This window comes from Osmia lignaria, chromosome 13, assembly GCF_051020975.1.
Source record: "Osmia lignaria lignaria isolate PbOS001 chromosome 13, iyOsmLign1, whole genome shotgun sequence".
Classification (NCBI taxonomy): Eukaryota; Metazoa; Arthropoda; class Insecta; order Hymenoptera; family Megachilidae; genus Osmia; species Osmia lignaria.
This window is the reverse complement of record NC_135044.1, coordinates 109,578-134,255: the sequence shown is the minus strand read 5'-3', so window position 1 is coordinate 134,255 and position 24,678 is coordinate 109,578. Positions and strand designations below refer to the sequence as shown.

At 37.8% G+C, this 24,678-nt stretch overlaps 3 protein-coding genes and 4 long non-coding RNA genes across 19 annotated transcripts; 5 read left to right on the top strand and 2 right to left on the bottom strand.

Annotated features, from left to right (window-relative positions):
• Window positions 1–562: 562 nt before the first annotated feature.
• On the top strand, window positions 563–5,540 carry LOC117610255 (poly(A) RNA polymerase gld-2 homolog A). Of its 13 annotated transcripts, none has more exons than XM_034337434.2 (12): window positions 563–863; window positions 1,569–1,660; window positions 2,214–2,363; window positions 2,436–2,824; window positions 2,916–3,100; window positions 3,189–3,472; window positions 3,553–3,721; window positions 3,796–3,939; window positions 4,027–4,155; window positions 4,225–4,414; window positions 4,522–4,637; window positions 4,720–5,540. In XM_034337434.2, the coding sequence occupies exons 3-12, from the start codon at window positions 2,217–2,219 to the stop codon at window positions 4,881–4,883; spliced, it is 1,917 nt and encodes a 638-aa protein (XP_034193325.1). In that variant the 5' UTR covers window positions 563–863; window positions 1,569–1,660; window positions 2,214–2,216; the 3' UTR covers window positions 4,884–5,540. The 13 variants fall into 13 exon arrangements, with proteins under 13 accessions (XP_034193325.1, XP_034193318.1, XP_076547674.1 ...); XM_034337427.2 differs by having other exon boundaries at window positions 1,569–1,786; XM_034337431.2 differs by lacking the exon at window positions 563–863 and adding an exon at window positions 870–1,132.
• Window positions 5,541–8,190: 2,650 nt separating this feature from the next.
• Window positions 8,191–13,026, bottom strand: Upf1 (Upf1 RNA helicase). Its single transcript, XM_034337415.2, has 5 exons — window positions 12,380–13,026; window positions 11,660–11,937; window positions 11,413–11,568; window positions 10,751–11,344; window positions 8,191–10,583 (listed from the first exon to the last, which is right to left on the bottom strand). The coding sequence occupies exons 1-5, from the start codon at window positions 12,566–12,568 to the stop codon at window positions 8,441–8,443; spliced, it is 3,360 nt and encodes a 1,119-aa protein (XP_034193306.2). The 5' UTR covers window positions 12,569–13,026; the 3' UTR covers window positions 8,191–8,440.
• Window positions 13,027–13,316: 290 nt separating this feature from the next.
• bib (MIP channel family protein big brain) lies at window positions 13,317–24,675 on the bottom strand. The gene is made up of 4 exons (XM_034337440.2): window positions 24,049–24,675; window positions 23,221–23,347; window positions 16,218–16,425; window positions 13,317–15,717 (listed from the first exon to the last, which is right to left on the bottom strand). Exons 1-4 carry the CDS (start codon window positions 24,356–24,358, stop codon window positions 14,500–14,502), a joined length of 1,863 nt encoding a protein of 620 aa, XP_034193331.2. The 5' UTR covers window positions 24,359–24,675; the 3' UTR covers window positions 13,317–14,499.
• On the top strand, window positions 15,595–16,170 carry LOC117610262 (uncharacterized). Its single transcript, XR_004582842.2, has 3 exons — window positions 15,595–15,723; window positions 15,821–15,969; window positions 16,084–16,170. It is a non-coding gene; the product is annotated as an uncharacterized LOC117610262 (long non-coding RNA).
• LOC143306025 (uncharacterized) lies at window positions 17,531–19,281 on the top strand. Its single transcript, XR_013063309.1, has 2 exons — window positions 17,531–18,353; window positions 18,485–19,281. It is a non-coding gene; the product is annotated as an uncharacterized LOC143306025 (long non-coding RNA).
• On the top strand, window positions 21,101–22,707 carry LOC117610261 (uncharacterized). The gene is made up of 3 exons (XR_013063308.1): window positions 21,101–21,755; window positions 22,016–22,245; window positions 22,581–22,707. It is a non-coding gene; the product is annotated as an uncharacterized LOC117610261 (long non-coding RNA).
• LOC143306024 (uncharacterized) lies at window positions 23,245–24,161 on the top strand. The gene is made up of 3 exons (XR_013063307.1): window positions 23,245–23,376; window positions 23,544–23,930; window positions 24,028–24,161. It is a non-coding gene; the product is annotated as an uncharacterized LOC143306024 (long non-coding RNA).
• Window positions 24,676–24,678: the final 3 nt, after the last annotated feature.

Below are 24,678 nucleotides of genomic sequence, written 5' to 3'. Positions count from 1 at the left end.
AAAGGAATTTTTATACATTAGTAGATTGACAGTGCCACACAATTTACAGTGATTACAAAAATGTTATTTAACCGTTGAGCAGACCTCCTAAACTCCCGGGGTGAGTGTGACCAAATAATTAGGCAAGTTTAGACTTTCACGATATTTATTTACCTCGCTACGATTGCCAGATGCCTGCGTACCATCACGTACCATGTGCGACTGCCGCTTCCTTCGCCGGAACTGTTCCACTCTAGAGTGGGGAGCGCGTATGGAGGGGATAACGCAGGGACCGCGCTGATTGAACTCCTAGCGCCATCTACACGAAAACGGCGGAAACCACTTGCCGAATTGTTTCCGCGATTCCCCGACAGATGGCGCAACTGGCCGCCGAGTAGTGTCGGTAAATTGGTCGGTAAATCATCGAGTAGTTTACGTCTTTTTTGTATAGATGGCGCAGCGATCGAATTTTGCTCTGCTTTTGTGAGCAATTTTAATTTTATCAAATCTTTGATTATTTTGTCCTTTTTATATTATATTTTTATGCTCCGCTTCAGTCGAAGATGTCTTTGGGATCCCCAAACTCATAACTTCTTGAGTGCAAAGGCATGTCCAGTGTTTTTGTATTTGTAGTCACTGCGCGCGTCTAAGCTAAGTTATTCTCTAAAATTCGCATCAAATTTACAATAATAGAATTTAACGGGCTTACCATTGAGGTGTTAAACAATTCTTTTTTTTTTTTATTTTTTCTTTTTCGCCACTCCTTTGGTAAGTCCCAATTTTTCTCGCGTTTCGCATTTCGCCATCTAACGTGATATTTCGTAAATATCTAGTGTCAAGCCGAGAAACGTCTATTACATGGAAGAATTCGAAAATTTAAATGAGTAAGTTTAGTTAGTCAGAATGCGTTAAAAGTGACAAGATCGCGCAAATCTCAAGGACGTGATTATCGTAAAAATACAATTAATTTATCGAAAATCGTGAGCCGTTTACTAGATTCCGGCGGGAGTTACAACGACGTTGAAGCAATTTTATAAACGTTATCGTTCTCGAGTAATAATTCGGAAGCAATCAGAGAAATAAATTTCAGATTTTTTTCTTTGGAAAATATTAGATTGAATGCGGATCTTGACAACATGGCGATAAGAAATGGGTACATAATTGCTTACTGCTAAACTGTTACAATGACAATGAATTCGGTATTACTTTCTTCTACTGTCATGTTTTTCCTTTTTATTACTCTGTCGTTTTCGTTGGTTAGAAATTCGTATTTATCTCAAGTTCTTTATTAAGTATTGTTTTGAATATTATGCGACAGGTAGTTTTTTTTGTACATGTTACATTTTGAATATAACTGATTGATATTCTACTGATATTTATAATCGTGATTGTAATAAGCGATGTATGAGCTAGAAATAATTGTTAAGTATATGGTATATTATTTTGATGCTGATTTAACATAACCTAACATATATAAAATTCTTATATATTATATTATAAAATTGTACAATATATTACTGATTATGTATGTATATATATATATATTACATTGATTCGTATCATAACATGAAACCTTCATATTTTTTCAGGAATATAGTTTGCAAATCATAAACTTGTATAGCACTAAAAATTTGGAAAACAGAAACTATCAACGTTGAAACGCTACAGTTACAGAGCAAAAGTACTACTTACCGTTGGGATTACACGATAATAATATACATATATATTCGCAGAAACAAGTTTACAATTTGAATGGAATACTTTAATGTTATGGAGAAATGAGATACATTAAAAAACAAGATACATGGTTCATATTTAGTTCTAATGAAATTATCAAATTACATATATGTTATTATTTAATAAGCAATCGGTATCAATATCTTTAGAGTTACATCAATTAAGTAGATCCGATAAATTATATCCTTCCTTATTGTTTACAAATATTTATAAACATAAACTTTCATTGAAACAAGATAATAAATAAGGGGAAAAGATTTGAATAAGTTAATAGTAGACATAAAATTATCCTTGAATGAACTTTACTTTGGAATCTAAATTTAGTATACGTTGTTGTAAATAGTATTTGATATACTCGATGAATAATATATTATAATAATTATACTGTTAAAAAATTATAAAATTTCATGTAGAATTAAGTAACATATTTTGTAGTACTTTATACATTATTTTTGACTATGTATCACACTATGTATCCACCACAAATAATGGTGCAGATAATGGGAGGTCAACAGGCAAATGGACAGTGTCCGCCGGTTCAAGCACACGCAATGCACAATCATGGTGCAGGAGCATTTCTTCAATCTGAATATGTAAAGTATCGTTCAGATAGCAGCTGTGCACAGAATAGACATCAGATGATACAGGTATATTATTGCGTTTATAAAGAGTTGGTTGTTTTAAAGGAATCTTTTCGAATACAAGTAGTATTTTTGCAGACAGGATCTTATCCACTGGAGTTACTGCAATTGATGGGTGTTGAAATACCTTCTCTAAGACGTATAGAATATATGCAATCACCGAACGGAGTGTCTTCTGGACAGTGGCAAAGACGGGTGAATACATCAAATAATACACCTATTATACCCTCTCCGCATCTTACTTTTAGGCCAAACAGTAATGGTTTAGTAAAAAAATCAAATTGGTATAACAAAGTCAGTAAAAGAAATTCATTTAGAGAATCATTTGCAAAGAACGAAAGGTACGGCAGTGATAGCGGTTTCAGTTCTCGATCTCCAACACCGAACAAGCATCACATTGATAGTAGTCAAACAGAAAGTTCAGACGAACGAGATTCTGTAATTTCTTCGGTTGAACAAAGTATCAAGTAAGTATATCATTGAAATTCAGTACGAAGCTTTGTACGGGATTACATAATTGTTTAATATTTAAAATTATAAAACATTATTCTGTTGCAGAAAGTCGCATAAAATGCATTCAAACAATATTGCAAACAACAGAATAATGCAGTACGGTATATTTTCAAATACTTCCTCGAATCATTATTATCAAAATCAAAAACCTGTTAATTATTATCCCGCTGCAATGCCAACATCTAGAATTCAAGTACAAACTTATCAGAATAAAAGAAGATATCATTCAGGTATATTTACATTGATTATATATGTATATATATGTATATATATATGTATATATATATAATTTCATTCAGAAATAAATGATGCTTTTAGGAAGAAATAGTCCACCTCCTCAAAGATTGCAAAGGAACAGAAAATATATGGGGTTATTATCACCAACTTATAATACGTTTCCTAGGTATGGAATTGCTCCAGATCGATTCCTTGCTAGGTCACATTTAGTTGAAGTAACTCACGCCCCGGACGAGTTGATTAATGGATCTATTTGGGATAATTTGTCAAAAGATGTTTGGTCAAAATTTATGGTCAATCAACAAACTGAAACCATATATAGAAATAAAATGATGCTTTGGAGATATCTTTATGTATACATTAAGGTATAATTTATGATATTCATTGTATGTACGTATGTGTCAATGAAAATGTCACTTTTATTTACTATATACAACATTTTCAGACTGCATTTCCAAAATATGGTTTGTTTTTGGTTGGATCTACGATGAATGGTTTTGGATCGGATAACAGTGATGTTGACATGTGTCTTTTAGTGAGACATACAGAAATGGATCAAAGGAACGAAGCCATTGGCCATTTAGAGCAAATATTAAAGTGTCTTAAGAGATGTGGTATGTTATTGCCAGTTTCAAAATTAAATTAGCGTAGTTTCTGTTATTTCATCAAGATATTTTTATTGTAATAGATTTTATAGAACAGCTGGAACTTATACAAGCAAAAGTACCAATTCTCAAGTTCCATGATTCTATACAAAATTTGGAAGTTGATTTAAACTGTAACAATGCTGTTGGTATTCGAAATACTCATTTACTCTATTGTTATTCTCGAAGTAAGAATATACCATACAGAAAGTATGTAAAAAAGAAAAGTTTATAAACGCTTTAACTAATAGAAATGTTTTTAAATAATTATGTAGTTGACTGGAGAGTGAGACCATTAGTACTGGTGGTTAAACTTTGGGCTCAGTCCCAGGATATCAACGATGCGAAAAACATGACAATATCTAGCTATTCTTTAGTTCTTATGGTTATCCATTTTTTGCAGTGTACGTATATGTATATTCTATATCTATGATGCGTAGATACGTAGGTATTTATCTGTTTATTTATTTTAGGTGGTGTTAATCCACCAGTTCTACCTTGCCTACATACTCTTTACGAGGGTAAATTTTCACCGCATACAGATATTCACTGTATAGATATTCAAGAAGAATTGGACATTCCAGCCACTGTACTTCGGCCAAAGAATAGACAATCATTAGGGGAACTTTTTGTTGACTTTTTTCGATATTACGTGATGTTTGAGTGAGTGAAAAAGAAACATATCATAAATATCATAAATATTATAATTTACTTGAACGGGTATCCCGTAACACTAATTATTATAAATCTATAAAATTTAATTATAATAGTTTCAATCAATTCGCAATATCGATACGTTTGGCTAATAAAATACCGATAGAAGAATGCCGAAGAGCACGATCTTATAAAAATGATCCGCATCAGTGGAAATATTTATGTATCGAAGGTGAGTGTACGATACTTGACGAATCAATGAAAAGATAATATTTTATAATCGATATTTATATTAATTCTTTACGTATGAACAGAACCATTTGACCTTACCAACACTGCTAGATCAGTTTACGACCCGGATGTTTTTGCAAGAATCAAACAGGTATTTGATTGTACGTATCAAAACTTGAAGAAACATCATGACTTATCCAGGATATTTGTCAAGATGAATTCATCGTCATCCTATATCGTGACGTAATCACGTTCACAGTTGGCTAGTATAGAAATACTCATTTATCTAGTATAATTTTATACTTGAATGCGGTTTATTTTTGCAATTGGCCTCAGCTTATAGAATTGGAGGCAATTCGACTGATACCACCTATAACTGTATGAAGGATGATAGAAAGTACAATGAGGTAATAATATTCTACGCTTACCTTGAGCTACCACGCTCGTGTATTGTGATAATAGCCGGCGCTTCCATGCAATGGCTCACCTGTTGCGTTTAAAGGATCGAGTTTTTCCTCTCGTCTTGTTTCGTTTCTGTTTTATTTCTCTAATTTTTTTCTTTTTTTTTTGTCTATTTTTTTCTCTTCTTTTCTCAGTATGTAGAGTCGCTTATTACATGAATTTAAATCTATACGATCAAAAAGATTCTTAGCTTTTCACTATAAACGAAATAATAACATTTGTAATTAAAAACGTAGAGGAAAAAGCATTAGATTCAAATTGAAAGTTTGATAATATTAATCGCACACATACGAAAACTGTTTTTCCTTCAAATATTAATAATCACCTTGTGAATTTCTTCAGTTCCATTTCGTTACGTATTCGAATATATGAAATGTGGTGCCTTACTATTATTTAATTGTTACATAGTCTCTCGTTAAATATAATAAGTCGCCGAAATTTCAACTTGCGACAATTACGATGCTGATTAATATCGGCTCGATATATGTTAAAAAAGAACTACGTCTAAAATTCGAAAACGACATCGAACTTTCTTTCAAATTTCAAATATTCATGTACAAAAAAAGGTACTTACTCTTAATTAAGAACTATCGCGAATAAACCTGTGCTTAAAAAAAGAAAGAAGAAAAAAAAGTACAAGAAAAAGATATCTCATCGAGATAATGAAAAACGAAAAAAAAAAAAAAAGATTAAAAAGAAAAAGGTAAAAATTGTTTTGAGAGAGAGAGAGAGAGAGAGAGAGAGAGAGAAAAAGAGTATGAAAATGTTAAAAATATGTTAATATTATTGATAGTAACAACAGAGGTTCATTCAAATTAATTTATACAATCAATTAAACACTACTAAAAGATATTTCTAAAATCATTAAGTTTCATTTAATTGTATCATGATCGTCAAAATAAGAAATTATTTTTGTCTTTCACGAACAGATTTCCGTAAAACAAACGGTCTACTCGGAACGTATCTTGAAAGAAAAGTAGACCACTTGGGTATATACATGGTGTAGTTAAAAAATTTAAAAAGTAAACTAAACAGTGCAATTGGTTACATAACTAAATTTACAATAATAATTTGTTAAGGTAATCATTCGATTGGGCAAAGTTCCTACTTTCATTAAACATCATGATTCCATTTTCTAATACTAATTTGACTAGTCCTTTCATTGCCAAAAATATAAAATCTAATTTAAAGTATAACATATAAAAAACAGAGGGCTGTGTGTTAACAGTATAAAAATTGTTAGGTATTAATATTCAACCCTCAGGACTGTGTAATCAAAAAGCGAACATATTCGTAGAACAGATATAAAAATTGATGCTTTCTTGAAAATTATTTCCATAAATATATCTTTTGTACGTATAAATAACTTAATCCTGAACAGGTTTAATGTATTTTTCTAATTAATTATTTACTTATTTTTGTAACGAATACTTATAAAAGAATTAAATGTTGAAAATCTTCCTTTGCTCAAAACTAGAAAAATCCATGATCTTCCTATTCTTCTTTTTGTCAACTGTACACAAAATTTTAAGATAATAATATTTGAACTTTTATAATTTTGATTTTGTAGTTGAATAAAAAATATTTACATACATATATACGTGATCTACGATTTTATAACTATATTTACAATATAGAATAGAAATAAAATAGGTAATTTTTTCAAATTAAATTTATTTGTTCCGTAAGATTTCACAATGAATTTCCATAATATATTCTGCAGTTAGCGGTGCGCTGTTGGTCGGAAAGAAGAAAAGAAAACAATTTCAAGTCGTGTACTTAATGTTGCTCTTTTTCTTTTTTTTTTTTTTTTAATTTTCAATTTTTACCGTGGCTTGGTGAAATTAATTTGTTATCGCGAGAAGTCAGGACCAAACGAAAAAAAAAAAATAAAGAATCAAGTCGCAAGGGGTGTACGAGGGAAAAAAGGAACAAAAGAAGAAAAAAGAAAAGAAATGCAAGCATAGAAATTAAATGTTACATATAATGATACTTTGGATAGTACATTACTTAATTGACTATTCGATATTCAAAATTCAAATAATTTCTACAAATTTTCAAACTAAATCGGTTACATCCCCAAAATACACGGAACATTATCTCTATCTTTTCAATAAATCCATTTCTTTGTTTACAAGAAAAAAAAAATATACAAATAGCGAATGAAATTTGTTTTCACTCTTGCGACTTTGTTGACCCCTGCGATGAGAAAACATATATATATATATATATATATATATATATATGTATGTACCAGTTTAACCAGGAAAAAAAGAAACCAAACTAATTAACATGATTTGTATTGATAGGAATTCGTTATCGGTTAGCATTATGTCAACATCACGTCAAGCCTATGAGATAGGATTCCTCTCTTTTGACCTCGTATTGGCGACAAATTGGCACGGTGATACTTTTGACCGATTTATCGTTCCGTTGTTAAACAATACTCGTTACTTAAAACCCCGTTCTTCTGGTACGTGCCGCCATACATTTATTTCATTCATCAGGATTCCATGAATTCTCTCTATAGGCATGTATTCGTCTTTTCCCTTTTCTTTTTTCGACATCGCTGTTCTCACACCCTTAAGGGAAATTGAAAAGACACGTAACGCGTATCATAGCCAATTCAATGTGTGTTGTTTCTCTGTCAATTTCTTTGTCTGTGTATCCATACGAGATTGTTTGTAAAATATGCGTTGCCATCTAGAAATTCATCCAGTTGTATCGTTAGAAAAACACTTTTAATTGGCAAACAATATATACTTGTTGACCTCTGATTTGTGTGACGAAGCGTTACATGTCCCGTATCTTCCTTACCTTTTATTATTATTATCATCTTTTTTTCTTTTTTTTTTTTTTTGTGTTTTTCATATTTTGACATTTTTTTGTGTAATTCTAGTGTCACTCGATCCCCCGCGATAAAACGGTCCGTTCACGGTAAGCGCGTGTCACGGTGAGTTGGTTAAGGTAGTGATTGTGTCGTCTCCGCTTTGTCCTATCCCCTTTTAGTATTATTAACCATATCCTTTCTCGTCTAGAACACGGTGAAATGGCGACAAACTTCCTTTTTTTTTGGTAGCTTTATTTTTATCCCCTTTTTTTTCTTTTCTGTTTGTTCTTGTTCTTGTTGTTGTTCTTGTTGTTGTTGTTGTTGTTGTTTAAAAACCCTCTTTAACGCCGACGACTGCGTGCATATTACCGTACTCGATCGCCGAGCCGTTTTACCGTTTTGCGCAGTTAGTGATTTGTGGTTGTTGGTCGAAGAAGAATTGGTCGAACGAGCCTTCAGTCGCTCCCGCGACGCTGCATAGCAATTGCGTTGCTCAGCCGTACGGTCTCGGCTCAGTATGGCTGGGAGAATTGTCCCCCGGCTTGTGACTGTCCAGATTGATAAAAACCACTTCGATCACCTTGATAAGTTGAATCTTGCGACAAGAGACCGTCCATTTGCGATTGAAATTCGCCGACGGCAAACGAATCCTGTGAAAGTTCCGCTTGACTCAATCCAGGTTGAGAAAGACTAAAGCCTGGCTGTGACATACCCTGTGTCGTACCCTGGGTCAACGGTAAACCCGGCTGACTGTACGGTTGGGTATTCTGTTCGGTTTGACTCAACTTGCCCATTCGCGGGCCTTGTTTATTCTTCGATAAAGCGGTACCACGACGATTACGTTGATTCTGTCTGGCCTGTAACGCTTGTTGATGTTGATTATAGAAACGCGGCGGCACGTGCGCCATGTTCATAAACATTCCAACTGGAACTGGTACGTTGTTCATCGCTGCCTGAGCTCTCTCTGGACTAATGTAACTAATCGTATCGTGAGTTCTGCTGAATATGTCCAAAGGTACGTTCCTCTGATAATACGGATTGTGATTCTGTTGACCGTTCACTTGGCTACCCGAACGATCGTATACGGATCCTGGAATAAGAGCTTCTCTCGCATCGTACATCGAGGTGGACATGAAATGCGAGCCTGGATTAGCGGTATTCACCAATTTCTTTGGCTTGGCAAATTGAATCATAGATTCTTTAAGATTATTCAAAGGCCCTTCGACGAGTACCTTTTGTTCTTTGTAGAAACTCAACAAATGATTCCAGAGCGGCTGCTTGGACAACACCTTTGGATTCCCTACGATTATTATGCCGTATTTTGCACGGGTCAATGCAACGTTTAATCTTCTCGGATCGTTCAAGAATCCGATACCTTGATGTTCGTTCGATCGTACACAGGACATGATTATTATATCTTTTTCCCTGCCTTGAAACGCGTCTACGCTGGCGACCTCGATTTCTTGATACAATTTCGAATGCAACGAGCCTTGGTACTGCATGTACTGAACCAAATAGGCCCTCTGTCCCTCGTACGGAGTTATCACTCCGATTTGTTCAGGTTTTACTCCGCAACGCAAGAACCGTGTCGCTATCTTTTCGACGTTGGACGCTTCTGTACGATTCAAGTACGACGTGCCACTTCCAGCGATTTCTTCTTGTCCTTGGGTAACATAAAAGAACATGGGTTTGTCGGGTGCTGGCCAAGGGAAATCGATCTTCAACAGTTTTCTTTCGTCCGCGCATACTCCATTTTGTAAGGAACCCTCGTAGAAGAAGTTCGATGGGAAACGCGATAGGTCCGGATGCATACGATACTGTACCTCCAAACGGAACGGTCTGATTCCAAGTACAACTAATCTCTCGAAAAGAGATTGAGATAAACCTGCTCTGGCTGCCTTCTTGCACATAACAACAGGTCCTAATTGACAATGATCACCAACCAGAATTAATTGCTTAGCACCGAGTACAACCGGTACCATGCACTCGGGTTCGGTCGCTTGCATACTTTCGTCGATAAGAATAGAATGGAATTTCAGTCTGTGCAACCTTGGATCACCGGCACCGACGCAAGTACAACAAATCACATCGGCTGCTTCCAACAATTCTTTCTCTGCTGCTTTCTTCAAAAGTCTATAACGTTTCTCGTCGACGCTCGATAATTCTCCGGTTTCGTCCTTCAACTGCTGTAACTTTTGCAGCTCCGTGTTTGTTTCCATATTTTTTATTTGATTGTGAAGAGCAAGAAAGCTGACCGGTGAATCGATCGCTTCTCGGGATTTCGCGCAAAGTCGTACAACTTTTAGATTAGACTTGTGTATTTTCTCGGTCAACTGATCGACGGCCGTGTTCGAAGGAGCGCATACCAACACAGGACCGCCGTTCTGTTTGACCAATTGATAAACTATCGTAGCGCTAGTCACAGTTTTTCCCGTTCCAGGTGGTCCTTGAATTAGAGACAAAGGTCTTTGTACGGCGTGTTTCACAGCGTATACTTGAGAACGATTCAAATCCGGTAAATTAGGAGCACTGAAATGCTTCGGAAGGTGACATCGAAACAGGACTTCTTCCACTTCGTGTCCTAACAACCTATGGTATATGTAACCAGATACGGAGGTGTCGTCCACGGCAAATTTTCGCAATGCTAATTGCATGCTACGATTGAAAAAGATAATGATGACGATGATGATGATGATGATCATAATAATTAATAATTCATAATTCATAATTAATAATTAATAATTCATAATTAATAATAATAATAATAATAATAATAACGATGATGATGACGACGATGAAAAGATTAACTTTTTCTTACTTACCGATCAAAACTTGTACTTTTCCAAATAAAATCAACAACAAAGTTACTGACACACTCTGTAGGAGCGCCAGAATTATTCTTCAACTCGATACCGACTTCTTCTCCGTAATTATCAGGAATCTTTATCACGTGTCCAATTCCTGACCAAGGTTTGTGAAGTTCGCCCAAATAGCGAAGTCTTAATTCATCTCCGTGCATCAATTTCATGTCTCCGTCGGTTTTCGCCAACATGAAATAGGCAATGGTCTTTTTATTCAATCCAACGTCCCAACGAACTTCGATGTTTTCTTGAGTTTGAGACTCCTTTAAACGTTTGTCGTAATCGGCTTCTAATTTAACAAGCGGACCAAATATGTTTTGATACTGGTAACCATCCTCGTACCGCAACAAAACTTGTTGCGGTTCTTCGTCCACTCCAGGTTTCTCGAGGTCTTGAAAGGTCGCGTCGACGTTATCACGCCACAACTCTTCCAATTTATTTATCTGTTGGGCAGAAATCTGTCGAGCTCGCAACTGTTCTTGTTCGGATGGAATTTTCACTAACCATGCCAAAAAGCTACGGTCTTCGATCAACGGTTTCCACTGTTCTTGATCCCTAAAAGATAAAAAAAAGGTGTTGAAAAAATAATAAAACGCATTTCTTTTCTAGAAAGAATTATTTACCAGTTCATGTCCTTCAACGAACTTTGAGCCGCGCATGGTTGACGACAAAGCAACACGACAACAGAATCTGCTTTCGCAGGGATGAAACCAAGGACGAAAACATTCCGGACAGCGCAAGAATAACATTCCAGAACAGTTTCTCCCAAAGGACCGTCTCTGTAATATAAATACATTACGACATAATGATAATGAAAGAAACAGGCATAAAGCAACATAGTATCTGGAGAGATACTACAAGTTACGATACCTGTGTAAAGTAACTTCCTTGTGCTTAGCTCGGACAAGGTGGTTGATGATGTGCGAACCAGATGTGTTTCCACGTCCATTGCAGAACCATTTGCGACAGATATTGCACATAACAACGCAGGATGCTTCATGAATTCCACAGTATTTGCAGGCATGTTCTGGCAAATCACGATTATAGTAAGCTTCCTCTTCTTCCTCCTCGAACTGTAATTCGGCTAGACTTTGCGCTGCCCCGGAAATTTTCAATTCCAGAGACGAACTGCCGCTTGTTCCGTTAACCTAAATAAAAGAAAATCACCTTGCACAACACAATCCGAAACAATGTCTTTTTTACGTAAAATTCAGCTAACCTCTTATAAATAAGAAACTACTAATTACGTTTATAAAAAAAAAGACTGAAATAAATCGAGTGTCACGTTTTCGGCTGAATTGGATCGGTGAGACAATCACGTGGGAAAAGTTATATCGCGCCGTATACACATGATCGGATAGGGGGGAAAAAAAAGCAGGGTGATGAAACGAAAGGAAGGCGTGGACACGTAAAGAAGCACGATGCGTGTATCGAAATTAATAGAAGCAGCATAAACGGCGGCGGGAGGTTAGGGTGTAGTTATCCGCGTGACTGGAAAAATTCTCGGCAACGAAGAAACACAGATAAAGTCTGATGAAAATAGGTTAGAGGCCGATCTTTCTGAACATATGACGAGCCAAAAAAACCAACCTGTACGGGCTGGTTAGGTTGACTTTGAGCAGCATCGTGTTGCGAAGCTTGCGTTTGACTCGGCGAAGGTAACGTAAAATCCGTAAAGTCAAACTCGCTGCCTTGAGTGTCCGCACCGATTAGATCCGCTTCCTCCGTGTCGAGAAACGTGAGGGTCTGACTGCTGGGTCCGTATGCATCGACGCTCATCGTGTATAATATTCGCCGTCCGTTTCCTACCCTGTAAAGAGATATTGCCTGCCTTCCGTCACGTAAAATCCACCAAACAGCACTCCTCTCTGATAAAACGTTCCACCACTAATGCTCCAGACAGATTTATCGTTAACAAACGACAGACAAACGAACCAGCGAGTTAAGTGAACTAAACACTTGGACGAAAGAGGCCAGAAAATCCTACGCCATACTTGGTTTCGCGCAAGTCTCGCGCCCACCAACACCGCGACACGAGTACACAACTAACTTTTCTTCTTGCGCTGGCCGCGTGTTACGTCATCAGCTGATTTCCAACTCCACTAACAAATCACCAACGAAGATCGCCAATTTCGTTGGTTTTTCACTCGAAACCTCGATTACTTTCTTCCCGAGCGCATTTTTCTCATTTTTCCTGCCGATTCCTCTTGAAATCTTTATCGGTTAAACATCTGATAAGCGATAGATTGTGACGCATTCCGGCAGATGACGACACAACTATTGCAAGTTATACAGAAATCTTGGCGGAAAGAGACATTTTCTTTATTCTTCTATTCAATTCGATACAATTATATTTCTACGTCTTTCAATTGTTTACACAATCACAATCACAATCACAATCACAATCACAATCTCGATCTCTTACGATTAAGTTAGATAGAAAAATTTAGTAAATTTATTTAGTAAAAAATGGCGCGCCTTAGATGGCGCTTTCGAATATCGCCCAATCAGAGAGCTCTTCTATCTGATTCAAACTATGATAAATTACCTACATGATTTTCTTTTCTTATAATTCATAGCTAATGACACAAGTTCACCCGCCATTCAAACGTTCGATGGAATTGGAATGAATTGTTTACCTTCTTATACCATTATGTACTTTGAACAGATTGGAATTATTAGAGAAAGGTATGAGTTCCGGACTTGTTTATTATCGAATTCTTTCTACTTACGTACATATACATATGTAAATGCTACGATAATTAAAGTTGTACACGTATAACTATAATAAAGATAATAAATAGAAATTTAATATATACAAAAACACTTGCTGCTTCATCGGTATCTAATATATTTTCTAGTAGAAATTTAAAGAGCTTTTTTTCATTTCGTACACAGCTTTAAATTATTTTCTATCCGATTCATAATACATGTATAGCTTATAAAATAATGTCGGGAAGTTGCAGAAATTTCGACGTTACAGCAACAAATTTCCAGGCTTAATTTTCAATATATCTACACCTAGTTTTCGTCTTTAATAAAAATTCAACGTATAAAAAATTATTGATGAGATCAGTCCTGTTGGCGATATATCGACTATACTTTCAAGCAGTTTATCTTATAATATTGACTTTGAATAAAATGATATCGAATAAATCTTCATTTCCATGAGAGTTTCAAGAATTGCTTTCGCATTTTCTCCCTAGATGGCTAAGTAAGTAACGATCGATTCTCGAATCGAATCGAATCGAATCGAATCGAATCGAATAAAATTTTAAACAATCAATTAACGGTTTATTTCGATACGAACACGATGGCAAAGTGACATGAAATTTTGGTAATGAAAATTCTTATAGTTGAAAACATTATCACTGCTACAATATGAATACTAATTCCATCACGATCGAAACACAGTTTAAAAGATTATTCAAGTCTTTGGATGGTTGAAACTTTCGTGAAAGTTCCACTACTCCGTGCTTTTCCATCACACTATAAAATGGCACGTATCAAGTTCCTCTTTTAACAAATCTCTGACTTTGTAGGTAATGCTGGTGTGCCTAACCCACGAAGGAATATTTGTGACAGTGAATATCATCGTATTCCTGATGACTCAACGTTTAAGAAACGGTAAGTTCTTTTCTCAACTGCATCCAGCAGTTAATGGCAGTTAATAGCAGTTAACAAAATAAATATACTCGTTGAATTTACAGTCAGTACTGAGGATTCGGAGAATTTCTCGTGAAATTACTCTGCTGATTCTGTTGCAAGGGGCCAGCTGGGCTAGGTCTGGATTGTTCACGGTATTGAGGAGGACCCGGTGGTACGTTCGGTGGTCCGGTTGACCCAGGAGGTCCAGGTACTTTGGCATAGTTTCCTCGTGTAGAACCTTGGTAGCTACCGTATGCAGAATCGTCGCTGCGCCTAGAGATATGGCCATACATACTCTCTGGTCTTCTAGAGTTCGTTGCGTTATCCGTATTGGTGGATATAGGTCCGTTTTGGTGTTGCTGTTGCTGCTGCTGTTGCTGCGGTTGTTGTTGTTGTTGCTGCTGTTGCTGCTGCTGCTGCTGCTGCTGCTGCTGTTGTTGATGATGATTCTGTCCAGACGACTGAACACTTGCAGGAGACTGTTGAGGGTTCTGATTACTTGGAGGAGGAGCTGGAGCCCTGCCGTATATACTGGAGCTCGTAGAAACCCCATAGATACCGTTCTCCCGGGTGCTTAGACTCGTTGAAATTCCTCTGATTCCGTAAATACTCTGTGTACATTGCTGCAGCTGATTCTGCATATTCTGATTGGTACTGTTATGATTCTGCGAAGACTGAGTCGGTCCACCGGTTGTTGGTAGATTCGTTGGTAGATTCGTTGGTAGATTCGTTGGTAGTTGTTGATTCTCCCTTGTAGAATTTGTGGCTGCCTGGCCTATTCTGATGGGGTACAAGCTCTGAGCCGGCGCTAACGGGCCTGGCTTAGGAATCATCAAACCATCTCGCGTACCAGACGTTGATTTAGCGTATACGCTTTGGGAACGATTCAAGTTTGCCCGAGTCAAAGGCGGAGACTTGCAGTAGAGTGACTTGGTTCCACCGTAGATGGATTCGACACGTTCCAAGGCTGTCGGAGGGGCACTGTAAATAGAAGAAGATGCTCCAGCTACTGGACGGTAAGTGGCGTAAGCGGTGGGAAACTTTGGTCCGGATGGTTTGTCCAGATCGTCGTAAGTGTCCTCGTCGGATCTCATCGACGAGTTGTCGCCGTCGTCCATCTCTCGAGGATCCCTCGATCGTTTCGGATTCAGGACGTACTCGTAGAGCAGAGCTGCTACCGCGCTTCCCGACAACGGTCCCACCCAATACACCCAATGGTTGTCCCATCGGTTGCTCACGAAAGCTGGACCCAGAGCTCTAGCCGGGTTCAAGAATGGACTCTGAAAGTATAAATATCAAATTGTTATTTATCACCTCTGCGTCTGGCTTTTTCGCGACACGATATTTAATGCGTATGTTATGTTTCTTGGGGTATGATTTCAGAGGAAATCGAACTGAAGGAGAAAATTTAACAAACAAGATTTTCCTCTCTTTGGATTGCAAATAATCTGACGTTCAACGTGCACACGTGGTGATACTATCAGATTTTTCGTTTTCGGCTGCATTGTATATACACCCGTGTTCCGGAGCAGGTGGGTCTCGGATCAAGTTCTCTCTTTTTTCTTTCATCCTTTTCTCTTTTATACCCCCCCGTCCCTCGCCTGCTCCCCCTACGACTCTCACGTTCTTTCTACGGCAAATTGCAGGTGCTCTTTAAACACGTGGATCGGGAATCGATTTGAAAAAGACCGAGGGACATTTTGGATAGACCGGTTCAGAAGAAGAAGAAGAAGCCTTTTGCAGTCTACTTATACATTTTGAACGTGAAAGGTGTACTTACCGAAACTAAAGTAGCCGCTGTATAAGCAGCAGCTAGCACACCGGCTGGTTTTGACGAAATTGACGATGGTAAAGCTTTGGAAGATTCTGAGGTGAAATGGGCCAGGACTATAAGTACCGAGAGTGCTAGTTCCACTAGTAGTCTTTCGATAGCTCCACCGAGGCGACCTGGGGATGTCAATGTTTGCGTATTGGAAGGCGTAGTCACCCTATATAACAAGAAAACAAAATACAAAATTGGTAAAAATTCATTTATAAGTACAACTTATACGGAGCAATAATGAATTATCTGGTGATACCGAGTGGTAGTATATGTATACTGTGGACAGTATGCATTTATGGGAGTAATCGCATTTGGAAAAAAATGAAACTATGGTGGAAAATATTATCGATTTCCCCAAAGTGATCGAGCTTCGCATATGGCATTCACTGTGATACCGCAATATAATATACGATGATTTTCCTATTGAAAGTTACTGTATCCCTGACAGCGAGCGTAAAAGCCCTCTGCGGCAAATAGGTCCCAACGGTGTAATGTTTATATTAGCCGGTGCATCGTCGAGACCCACCATTCTACTTTTATCGCCCCTCGCGCGCTATTTCATTTGCATAAAACACCTCGTTAATTTTCTCAGTTTGTACAATCATACGGGGTCACAGAGACGCGACCTTAACCCTTTCCCAACAGCAAACAGTCCAGTGAGAAAAAGTGACAGCAGTGATCACTGCTAATCTCACATTAGATATAACATTATTGCCACGAACTACAAGATAGTTTGAAAGGTTTGAATCTTATTCAAGTATAATTACGACTAATCATGGATAATCTCTTAAATGCCTGTTTCAGCTTGAAATCTCCATCGACCTAAAAATCTATCGTCACGTGCATCAGCGAAAGTTCTCCCTTGGTTCATGCAAATGAAAGCGCCCTTTTCTCTCTCTCTCTCTCTCTCTCGAGTAGGTACTCGTGGATCGTATTACGAGAGAAAGCGAATTGATGAAATCAGAAATGCAGATCATCAGCGCACAATTGGGATTAATCGTGCGCGGTTCGCGGTACACCACAACCGTGCAAAGAGGGTGAGAAACTAAGGGGATGAAAGCGTTCCTTTTACTAAGCTGCGCGTGATAAGCAGATTTTATTTGTTTGTAAGTATTAAAAGACTTTTGCAAGTTTTATCTGTGTAATGTAATTTGCCTAATGAGTTTCCTTTATACAGATATTACAAGAAATTGTGCAGGTGCCTCGAACCTTCTTTGTAAATCTGAGTAAATTTGAGAAAGGTCCCACGATTCGGCACGAAGCGGCTCGTTTTCTCACGTTTCTAACCCGAAGAACCCCCGGTCATTCGCGCGAAACTCATCTGATATGATCGTCATTGGAAGAACGTTTAATCTTGCGTGCACTTGACTCGAGAGCGAGTGCAACCTGTGCCCCATATTTTGAGAGGGGTAGAGAACCCCAGAGGGTTCACCCTAGAGACCGATACGACGCTTTAAATAAATTTCAATTTGATAAAGGGATGGGGAACGAGGGACGGGGTGGGGGCGGTGAAGAGATGTGTGTATCAGTTTCACCAGGCTATGCTCGTGTTTAACGAGCTATTGATACCTTCCACCACTGGCCCTTGCCCCTCTCTCAAGAACTGCAGACTCGCCACAAAAGAATCGCTTCCCCTTTTCGACTGGATGTGTTCCAACGAGGAAAACCACCACATGTGATACGCGTTAAACCGCTACGAAGCTGAACAGAGCTCTATTCTAAAGTCTTGCCCTATGTCCTATGTTCTATGGGAAAGTTCAGATGCACCGGACAAGCTATGGAATAAGAAAATTAAGTTTTACGGTCAACCAACGATGCGGGGTAAATTTCTGCCTCTCCTCGCTTCGTGGGAAGTTTTCAAGGAATACTGATGCTGAATCGTCACGATTCCATTATTATTTTATACGGCATATTAAACATACATGTGCTGAAATATTTCAACACTTTGGAAGAAAACGGAACGCTATAGCTTTTCGAGGAAGCGGCTTTCTGCGCAACTCTACTTTTCATAGAAATACGGACTCAACAAAGCACAGGAATTCTTTGAAAGGACAAGAAAGAACAAGAAAGAACAAGAAAGAGAGAGAAAGCAAGGTAGGTTTGATCGTGAGTAGTATTCTCTCTGCTGAATGAAAAAAAAATCTGAAAGAAAGAAGACAGGAAGTGCGTATACCTACGAGGATCCGTTTCTCCGTTATTTATTATTCTTAATTTCTATCCTGAAGGTTCGTCTAACGATAAAACGAACGAACTGAGAAAGAGTAGAAGACTGTTCTCTCGCAATAGATAGAATTTCATGCATATGATGGCCTTTCGATTATGGTAATGATCATTCACGCACGGATTCTACAGGAGGACGAAGCAATCTTCTGTTGATTTGTTAAGGTATAAATAAAGGAAAGCTCGGCAGCTGGTCAAAGATCGTTGCGGATCTCTATAGATCCTACAATATAAATCGTACAGTCTGCCTTTCTAAAACACGTGCCAGCCACATGTTGCACAAAAGGGGAATCCTTAGTGATCCTTTCGAGCATCGTAGCGTAAGTCGTAGTCACAAAGGAGCTTTAGGAGGCCATAAATGATTCTTTTTCGGTCGTAGAGATCGAAGAGCAGCAGATGTTTTGTCGCCTTCGTATTCTTCGAAGACGTTCCACCTTGATCCAGTCGGCAAGAACGAAAAGAAAAGAAAAGGAAAGGAAAAGAAAGGAGAAGATAGAAAAAAATTTACGATTGATCCTTCCGAGATATGTAAAAGCAATTGCTCAAACATCTAGTATAGTAACTTTAGCAAACGATATTCTGTTGAAGGTAAAGGATCGAAGTGAATTTTGTAAGTTAATCTTGGGCAGTGTGAACAGTTTGCCTATGGTGCATCTAATGATTAGTACAGTCTACGACAAGGGTAGAGGAACGGAAAGATTCTTGAGAAGGAACACGTGGTTGAGAAGGAACCATCTGTTGGCATCCTGCTCCGGTTATAACCCGACCTAAGCTGGCTCTTTTACTTACTTACTTACGTAGGTATGTACAAGTTCTTTTCTACCTCGCTTTGAATGCTTCAACACTTTTCTTTTAAAAAATACCAATGTCAATTAAGCGAACTCGTAGATCAAGTAAGTAAATTTCTTTCAGTGAAAAGAAAATTTTTAATTTAAAAAGTAACGTGCTTAGAGAAGAGGTAAAGAAAAAAATTTATTAGGTGAAAATAAAGGCGATTAATAAAGCGTAAATTTTCCCAGCAATTTTAGTTAATGCAAATATTTAGTTAAGACTTGGTAGGGGTTTTAAGAGGCGGGTGCAAAGATCCATACCATATGTTGTATACTTTTTTTTTTTTTTTTTTCTCCCTTCGCCTTCTTACCATTTATTTTTACCAACAGAGAAACACACTTTTCCGACAACTTTTCCATTACTGTAATATGATATCGAAAAAACGATATCATTGTAAAAGATGGAATCACGTGGAACGTTTAAGCGGTCCGCTTTGAGTTCGCGGTAAAAGGTGTTCGAAGCAGGTAAAGCATTCCTACTGAAACAGCTCTACCTGACCCACGCTGCCTGGCTTTCACGCTGCATTTTCGGCCCAACAACAGTTTCTCTCCATGTACGAGATCTAAAAGGAACTAGATACCTAAAATGTATAATACCTACATAGATGCTAACGATAAGTGAAAAATATGTCAAGAAGAATTGAAGATAGAAAGATACTATAGTGAAATTTATCATGTTAAACCGTTGAAACAGAGCTTGACTCGATGGACAGAACTACGTCAGATGCTAAAACGATGCTAACACTTAAATGTCAAGTTTAAAATCAAGTTTCCTAAAGGACAGTAGTATCCTTCAAGTACCTATGTCAAAAGTCTCACCTATTATTATTTATTATTACGTACACTTATTTTCATTTACTCTGAATGTTTAATATTTCACCAGTAACAATGTTTAAACACGGTTTCACAGTTGTCGAAGAAAACGAGGAGAAAGATGTCCCGAAACTGTCTTTTAAAACCTTACTTATTCGACTGGACGGCGAATTACTGTACATATGTACATACATACATACATATATTGAAAGAAAATCCGAAGGAACGCGTCGTACGAGTCTCAGAATTATTGAAAAGCGGTGCTCGAAAGCCCTGGCTTAAGAACCCAATATCGAGGGTTCTCCAGGAAGCTTTAGATATTGCGCATCTACCAGAAATCGTTCCGTGAAACGTGCTTTCTCCGTATCGGACGATATTTCTCTAACAAGCAGGTAAATCTAAAATAAATCTAAAATAAATCTAAAATAAATCTAAAAGAAATCTAAAAGAAATATAATCTGAAACGTGATTGATCAATGATTTGGATTTCAGTTTAAAGAAGGACAAGGATAAAAGACCATAGGAGAGGAAACGTGTGTGACGAGACTGTTTCTTCTCTGGAATATCCGGTTCGCCACGCGTACTGCGTGTGTCTTGCTTCACGTCACAACACACACCTGCTTCCTTACAGCTGTTCCCTGGTTCGTGGTGGCAAACTAACTCTCTTGTCAAATACGTAGGTTTATAGCATCGTATCTATAATACTATCCTTCCATTCTTCAAATTAATGTTCATTTTGTAGACTTTAAAGAATCTCGAAAAAAATTATAAATACATGTCAATAGAAAAAAGAAAAAGAAAAAGAAAAAAAAATGACAAAGATAATGGGAAAATCTTGTAACTGTTTGATGAAACGATAGTAAATTCTTTATGGATAGTTAGACTAGCGGTTTTCCCTCATAATTTCTCCATTAGTACATTAGTTTGATAGACGATTTATATGTATATCTTCCATCTTTTTTATTTATATTCCAAAGAACAGAAGGAAGTAGCGCATTGGGGACAGCCACCCCTCGACGAATGCAAGGATACGTGTTTTACAAACGCCACTGCTGACCCACCTCGCAACAGATGCAAGAATATGCCTTTTTTCTCTCCATCTTTTTTCTACTTTTAGGGTGCGCGCACTTACACACGTACACACGTTGTCCCCAGAGACGTTTATCGCAAGGGACGACGAACTCAGCCGGTTAACTAGAGTATTGTTCGATTATTATTTCGGTACATATCGCGCACTTGTTATCTCTTTATGCGGTCATATGGTGGTAACAAGGGTGGTTCCTCGATCCCGGATCTGTCATTGCTTCGAGAAACAACCAAACTATGCGACAATTTCTTTTCATCCGACGTAAGATCTTTAAACTGACTTGATTCTGACTGAAACTAAACTTTTCAATTTTTTAATAGTCTGCAATTTAATCCTTTATCGAAGGATAATGACATTAGAAAATGTATTTATGGCAAAGCACAGGGAATGTTTCTATTTTTTTTTCCAGGCTAGAGAATATCTATCGATGAAACTTTAAAAGTATTTGAAGGGGTGTTTTATCGAACAAAGACTGGGGTACACGAACTTCCAGGCAATCTGCGTGGAACCTGTGGCCTCTCTGTTACAAGATTCAACGATATCCAAGTAATTCTTCAAAATGTTACCATAAACTATCGTATCAATTCATTTTAATAAGCAACACTTTTTTATTAAATCATTAAATTATTCTTTTTTTTTTTTTTTTTTTTTTTTTTTTTTTTTTTTTTTTTTTTTCAGATTGACATCAAACGTAATAAAACGTTTAATTTGAAATGTTGAGATATTAAAATTTGATGCTGTATTAGTCGGTAGAACTAATACAGCAAATAATGTGATAATAATCGTGTACCATTCTTCTGTTTCAGAAACGTTGAAAGTTAATTCGAAGAGAGCAAGTGGCGAGTTAGAGAGGTCGAAGAGGAAGCGGTAGATCGTCGACGGAGGAGAAAGGGAGGACAATGATCCTCGGAAACGGCGGACGGGGCACGGGGCACGGCGTAGAGCGGAGAACATCTGCTTTGCTCCGGATCACAGCGTGTCCTCCTTCAATGAGGCGATCGGCGTCGTGAAACTTGTCCCACCTCGGCGTGCATAGGTATTCATTATCTTCGTCTCTGGGTACACACTGCACACGTTTCATCCTTTTTCACCACGACCTTTTTTGGTCCACGAAACATCTGCGGCAGCTGCGAGGCGGTGGCCTGCCGCAGTACTCGGGACCAAGCAGGTGCTCACCTTCGAAGAAGCTTCTCCTTAGCCCTACCAATTACGCGTGCCTCTTTCTGCCTCGTTCTACCTCTTTCTGTCTCTCCCACTTATATTTTTTTCTCTCTCTCCCTCTCTCTCTCTCTACTCTTCTACACGTCTCTCCGGCTTTTTCATTTTTTCTCATTATTACTCATTACTCGTGTAACTAATATAAATTTCTAGTGGGATGAATGATTAACGCTTAAGAACGATTTAGAGAGCAGATGCACCATAAAACGAACCGTTCCGTATAGTATAAACTATAAACTATAAATTATCACGAGTCCACGAGGAAAAATCGAGACATGAAATTCAGTTTACAACAGTCAACAACAATTGACCAGGAGAAGCTACACAATTGTTTCATGGATTCCGAAGACGGCACACGGTCTTCTCGGATTCCGTATCTACGTAACAGCTGTCCTCTTGGGGTTGCGCGTATCTTGAAACGTTTTCCGTGTAAACTTGTACAAAGGGATTTTGTGTTCGTTTCTTTTCATTGGTACGTATGCATATCGTACATTTGATATATTAAATAAATCTTTCAGAATTTTAGCAATCAAACGTCCTGTCTTTATGCCTATTAACACTTTGACGGTATCACATTGCAATGCCTTTTTTATCTAACAAAAGTCCGAATTAATTGAATTACATTTTTAAAGAGGATTTTAAAATGATTAAATGTATAATTTGAATTGTAGTTTGATTAGTGATTAGTGATTAGAAATTAGTATTTGACAACATCAACCGTGACATCAACCGTCAAAATGTTGAAATTAATTTCTATACACATAATTGTACATATTTTAGGAAAATCACTTACCCGTAAAGCATCGCCGCGCCAGCTATACCGCCTCCGCATTGTGCAGCTATGTAAAGTGCAGCTCGAAGCAAAGAGATCCGTCGACACAAAGCGAAAGATACAGAGACAGCTGGATTCACGTGGCCACCTGCGATAGAAACATTTCATCATTTTATTGTAAAAAGCTACAACGCTTCGTATAATCGTATTTCAACCGTAAACTTTTCTTTTTAATCTACGCGTATTGCATATCACGTTTCATTTATTTTTCTTATTAATGAAAATTTATGTCTTTAGCGATGGTGTAAATGGTAATTTCTTTTTTTCAATTGTTAACTTTTCAGCTAGGATTCAAATACCGTCTAGACGTCATTTATTCTCACCTATTCGCGAGGGGTTTATAGCAGAATAAATACAAAGGTGTTGCTCTGCTTTAGACGGTAGCTAAATATATTAAATGGATAAGAGAAATAAGAATTTCAGCGTGTGCGTGAAATAAATGATCACACGTTCACAAATATACGTAATGTACGTTCTGATGCGGTCTATATGTTTCCATTATGTAGCCGCTATAATCGGTTAACGAGTCAATCGAGAGAAACCATGAGGGCTGACCTGACAATACCGATGCAATAGCAGATACCTAGCAGAAATCTTTGTCTTTAAAACAACAATTTCTAACAACTCAAGATTTTAATTTATAACGCTAAATCTATCCTGAATATTAATCGGTAATTTGCCAGAAACATCCTCATAGGATTATAAGCAATAGAATCTTGAAATGTATCTGAAATTGAAGTATTTTTTTTTTTTTTTTTTTCTTTTAAGGGAAGGAAGAAAGATTCTTACCGCTAACGTGTCCAAAGATCAAGCAGATCGCGGCGATGGCGAAACCAGAAGCAACGGCGATCGCCAAAACAGAGAGACCGCTACCGGAAACTGCGGAGGACGCAGCCGCACCGGATACAACGAGGCTGAAGAGAAAAGTGGCGAAACACTCTACAGCCACTGCTCTCCATAGTTCTAAACTGCGTGCCTCGATGGACATCGGTGCCTTCCTTTCCACCAACTCCGCGTTATTCTCCTTTAAAGCTGACATCCGCGTGAGCAGTGTCACAATATGAGCGTCTATTTCTCGCGACAACGTTTCCGTAGTCATGTTTCACGATCAATTTATCCGAAATTCGATGAAAAAGAAAATATTTTTAATTTATCGCTACTTAGAGCATTCTTTCTTAACTGTGTCACTTTTTTTAGAATGCACCTCTTCAACTACACTCTCCAAGTATCACAGAGCGTCGAAAGATCAGCAGGATTCGGATTCGAGTGGTTGACGGGAAGGTGATCAAGTACCGAGAGACACAAGGTTCGAGGAAAACGATGTTACCGGAATGGCAACGCGTTCTCGAGTGACAAGCCGCGATCCTCCGACGAAACAAGTGGGCCCCAGACTGTGCGAGCGCCTTCGCCAGTCCGCCA